At 38.9% G+C, this 5275-nt stretch overlaps 1 protein-coding gene across 1 annotated transcript; it reads left to right on the plus strand.

The window, feature by feature from the left end:
- Window positions 1–3925: 3925 nt before the first annotated feature.
- Window positions 3926–4882, plus strand: LOC148534705 (olfactory receptor 5AP2-like). The gene has a single exon (XM_088465878.1). The coding sequence runs from the start codon at window positions 3926–3928 to the stop codon at window positions 4880–4882; it is 957 nt and encodes a 318-aa protein (XP_088322004.1).
- The last annotated feature ends 393 nt before the right edge of the window (window positions 4883–5275 follow it).

Consider the following 5275-nt stretch of genomic DNA (forward strand, 5'->3'; position numbering starts at 1 on the left):
GCTGTCACCAATTTTCAAATTTCAGGAGAAATTTTATTGGATGTGATAACTTTTAAAACTGAACCAAGATGAAAGTCTGTCAGTCTGGACCTAGCAGGAGACTTGTTTCCTTTCATTAATGAGAATAATTGCTCACACTGGTAGGTACTTCTGAACATGGAAATAATTTCACATGCAAACTTGCAAGTTTCTACAAATCGTGCAGGCAAATACTTATAAAAGTCAGGTACACCAACTTTGTTGAATTTGAGCTTCACATTTGAATCACATTGAATCTCAATTACTTCAATTTGCATATGAGTTGGCACTTTTTCTATTTCCATTTAATTCACTTGCTGCCCCATAGCCTCACACACATATACGCTGCCCCCAATTCTATAGCTGTGAAAGGTAGGCAGCAGCTATGTGACTGCACAGACAGTGGTACTTATCAGAGCATGGCAGCACCAGGCAGTACTTACAGGTACAGGTGTGATATTATGTGTGACTGAAGTCTCATCTACAGCGCTTGTCCTGTCCCGGCTGGCTGAGCTTGTTTCACAGGCGCCTGTACAGAGCTCTGGGTGTGCAACAGAGATTCAGCTGAGAGCGCGCCGGTAAGCCTTGTGGCGTCTCTAACCGGCAGCGTGTTACTGCGGGAAGGCGGGAACACAGGCCTTGTGGTATGTGGCGTTTCTTCCTGGCAGCGCAGCATGTCATCACATAACACTGTCACTGTAGGGCAGCATAATATGTGTATTTGGGCCGCATGTTTGACATGTCTGCACTAGAGAGTCAAGAGGGTTAATGAAAGTGAGGGGCCATAACAAATGAAGAATTGAGCCTAGCTAATGGTATGCTTGTAGATAGGCAAACCAGTGCTTAGCGATAAAGGAATATCTGTCAGTAGCCTCAGGAAATGATAGGGATATGTGGGATGGAGTTACAGGATCTCAGTCTGATTAACCCTTGTTTGGGCAAAAACTTAAAACAAATATAACACTACTCAGTTTTACCTATAAAATACATACAGGTAGTACCCGCTGCATGGCAATAATGCCATATGTATATACCAAACAGAGTAACAATTGTTGTTGGTGCCTACCCCCAGTGCCAATCTGTGTGCATCTAGCAGAGTGACAGCATGAGGAATTTATTCTTACTTTGGTTGTAACATTTAAGCTCGCATCATTATGGCTTCATCATTCTGCAAGTCCTGCACTTCATATATGCTTTAAACACCACTGAATTGCCGTTAAAATGCCCATACCTCACATGTTTAGAGGCTTCACACCCAAATAAATAAATATTCTAGTGCAGTGGTTCCCAAACTTTCTTGGATCACGGCGCCCTAGAGTATCAGCTTTTTTTTATTTTCACAGCACCCCTAGGCCAAACGTTTGGTATTGAGAAATGTTAAAAAATATTAAGTATATTGTGCTTAACTGTCATCCTTAGGTTCAGTTATGTGGGGGTTGCGCTTCTGTTTGTCCACATATTATATGATTGGCAGCTGCTATTAATTTTATTGGACTCCCAGCTCGTGGCATCCATGCAAGTGCCACAGCACCCAGTTTGGAAACCACTGCTCTATTACCATGTTGTCTGCCTCAATATATACTTTGTGTACCTTTTTCTGTTAATTTTGTCGTAATTATAGTTTGAATAATTAGCTTTTTAACAGTATCTATATTGTTTAAAGAATATTTATAGCACAGCATATAAAATCATTTGTAAAAAGACCGGACAACATTTTTCAATGTAATAATTTTTGTTGTTTTTTTTTTTATTTTTGTGTTACTGGCTTGACAATCAGATTTTGTTTGTTTCAAGACTTCCTGTAAAGCTGGTAATTAGGGGACAAATATGAATTGTCTGGGCCTAGATTTGGAGGCTGATTTCAGGCAGACCGATGGCGTTTGTGATATTAATATCATTGAGGTATGGTTAGTGTTTGTAGGACATAATTCAATGTAAGAGGGGCACAGAGCTGGGAATCTAACAACATCTCAGTATAGGTAGATGAGTCTCTGATCCAGTCAACTGTGATTCTAAGCAGACAAGCAAGATTGTAGAATTTATCTACAATATTCTTAATTTTACATCTCTGTGTAACATCAGATACAAGGTATGCACATAAAGTTGCAAATATCTATAGTACCTACATTTGGGGCAGCAGAATACTGTTGAAAATAAATAATAATTTTCTTTTCATAATTATGTTTTGGGGTATATTTACTAAACATTGGCTTTAATACGTTTTAAAAAGGCAATAGTAATACATGCAAAATCATGCTTTTTTGCATGTCCAGTATTGCCGTTGCCCTTTTAAATCCAACACTCAAAAGTACTGAGAATTGTCGGCTTTGAAAAAAACAATGTTTCGTAAATATATCCTTTGTCTCTCCCACTTTGTTCATGTAGTAAAAAAGTACAAATGTTATAATTTAATGTGATAAGAAGGAAGCTTCAATTGATATTTCAGGCTGTGGAATGGCTAAAGCTACCTATGATCTTTACACATCTCTTATATATCTTCCACAGAGCCAGATTAAGGTCTGGGCAACAAACGTGTGTGGGGGGGGGGGGGGGGGGGGGAGGAGAGAGAGAGAGAGAGAGAGAGAGAGAGAGAGAGAATATGAATATGAATGGTGGATAAAGCGCTAACACTTGTAAATGAATAAGTTAGAGAAAAAAAAAAGGGATACGTGTAGTGTATATATACAGCAACTTAGCCTCAATTTTATAGGCATCAGCTCAGGGTCAATGATATAATACTAGTGTGAGTATTTTGGAAACCATAGATGAAGTGTAAATTGACAATAGAGCGACCAGTTTGCTGTTAAGAAACAAACGTGACTGCATATATACACACACACACAGAGACGTAGACACAGTACATATATACATTACTTACTGCTTCAGAGGCAGGGAAAGGCATATTGGCCAGCAGCAGGAGGCAGAGCCAAATATTGGGGGCGGGGCTTAAGCGTGGGCCGCTGCAGTCGGCTCCGATTAAAGAAAAAAAAAAACTCAGTTCATCTTGGGGATTGGGGCGGGCGACACTGTGTGGGGCCACCTATGTGTGGGGGCCCCGAGACGACCGTCCCTGTTGCCCTCCCTATAATCCGGCCCTGATCTTACATATCTCTCATATATCTCGTTATATTTATAATGTAGTGTTACTGCCAGTGTCAAACAATTCCTTGGCATTTTAGAAAATGCAAAAGAATTTGTAAGTGAAAAATGTTCCTTTTTGCAGCAGTAAAGTAACAGGGCAATCTACATTTTTTTGTGTAATTATGCTTGAAAATGAACATTAAGGGGCATAATTATTAAATATATAGTTTTATCAATGCAATAAGAAATTATGTATTGCCAGAATGTACTAAAATACACATGGAGAACAGGGGCTCCAATAGGAGCCTGTACGTGCAATGTGTAAAATTGTGGAGATTAGCCCGAAAGGCTCCGGTTATTGGTCAGTCTCACAAACAGCAGCCTCCATGGAAACCTATGGTAGCTTTTAGATCTAATATCTACTGGGACAGCAGTAGATATCAGATCCCCCCCCCCCCCCCCCCCCCCCCCCCCTGCTAGATACATCCCAGGGATACTTTGAATTGTATCTCCAGAAAAGGGATGTTTTCAGGAGATTTCATACAAATTTATTTTGATAAATAAGCACTTATGGGTGAATTCTATACAGTAAATGTTGATGAAGCATAACAAGGTGATACATTATAACCAAAAACTGGTGCTAAACTGGAGATAAAAGTGGTTGGTTAGGGAGATAATTTACCATTTTAACTAGTTTAACTCAATTTATATAGAATTGTCCTCTAAGTATCAATCATTATAAAAGTAAATAATTGTAATTGTGAAATGTAATGTTACATACTTTATGTATTTTTAGTGAAAAAGTCTCACAATAATGAAGCAACAAATGGACGTGTGGAATAGCACAAACCCCTCTTACTTTGTTCTCTTAGGACTGACCGATGATCCTACACTTCAGGTCTTTCTTTTTGTTTTATTTTTAGTATTTTATGTAATCACATTTCTAGCTAATATTGGCATCATGGTGACCATCCGAGCAGATGCTCATCTCCAGACTCCAATGTACTTCTTCATAAATAACCTTTCTTTTTTGGACCTTTGTTACTCCACTATCATAACGCCAAAGACATTAGAAACTTTCCTATCGGTCAAAAAGAGAATTACTTTTGTTGAGTGTTTAATGCAATTGTATTTGTTTGGTGCTTCAGTTAGTCTGGAATGTTTCTTGCTCGGGATAATGGCTTATGATCGCTATTTTGCCATCTGCAATCCATTGTTGTACATGATGATAGTGAACAAGAGGTTCTGCTGGCAGCTTGTGGGACTTGCCTACCTTGGGGGCTACCTTAATGCAACAATTCACACATCATGCACTTTTCATCTACCATTCTGCAAAAGTAACAAAATAGACCATTTCTACTGTGACGTCCCTCCTCTTTTAAAGCTCTCTTGCATTGATACAACAATAAATGAACTTGTGATGTTCATTTTTGGAGGTTTTGCTGAAATTAGCTCTCTCACAATTATCATGGTATCCTACAGCTACATTATTTCCACTATATGGAAGATTCACTCCCAACAGGGCAGAAAGAAGGCATTTTCTACCTGCACATCTCACCTAATTACAGTCAGCATATTCTACAGTACCATTGTCTTCATGTACTTACGACCATCTTCTAGCTATGCCATGAGCCAAGACAGGATTGCTTCTGTGTTCTACACTGTTATTATTCCTATGCTGAATCCACTAATCTATAGTCTAAGAAACAAAGAAGTCACAAAAGCATTTGTGAAAATTAGGAAAACATTTATAACTAACTTGCTAAGGTATACACATGCTTGAGATATATATATATCTCAATTATTCAATGTGATTTATTAATAAAAATGTACATACTATAATATAAACGTAATATTTAAGTGCATGTAATGTAAGGGAATGAACTGATCCCTGGAATTGTGTCTCCTATACTGCCTTACTGCTTCTGCTCATTACGGAGGGCTCCATTCTCCCTCAGCATACAGAAAACACATGTCCAGCATGCACTGCTTCCTGGATCTGAGGAATCCTACCCATGTGGCTGCTGCAGCTGATCTCCTCCATGGGCAAGAGAGGCATGTGATGAGCTCCACCAATCACAGCTCAGCACATGCCTCTGTGAACTTTTGTGGTGTCTCATTGGTCACATATTTAAATTTGCAGCCATTTTTGCAGCAACTTGGCAAATATATGTAT

Source organism: Taudactylus pleione, unplaced genomic scaffold (assembly GCF_031769625.1).
Source record: "Taudactylus pleione unplaced genomic scaffold, aTauple2 ptg000065l, whole genome shotgun sequence".
NCBI classification, from domain to species: Eukaryota; Metazoa; Chordata; class Amphibia; order Anura; family Myobatrachidae; genus Taudactylus; species Taudactylus pleione.

Bases quoted from the DNA above. Each gene is read 5' to 3' on its own strand.
- LOC148534705 (XM_088465878.1), top strand. From the start codon at position 3,926: ATGGACGTGTGGAATAGCACAAACCCCTCTTACTTTGTTCTCTTAGGA.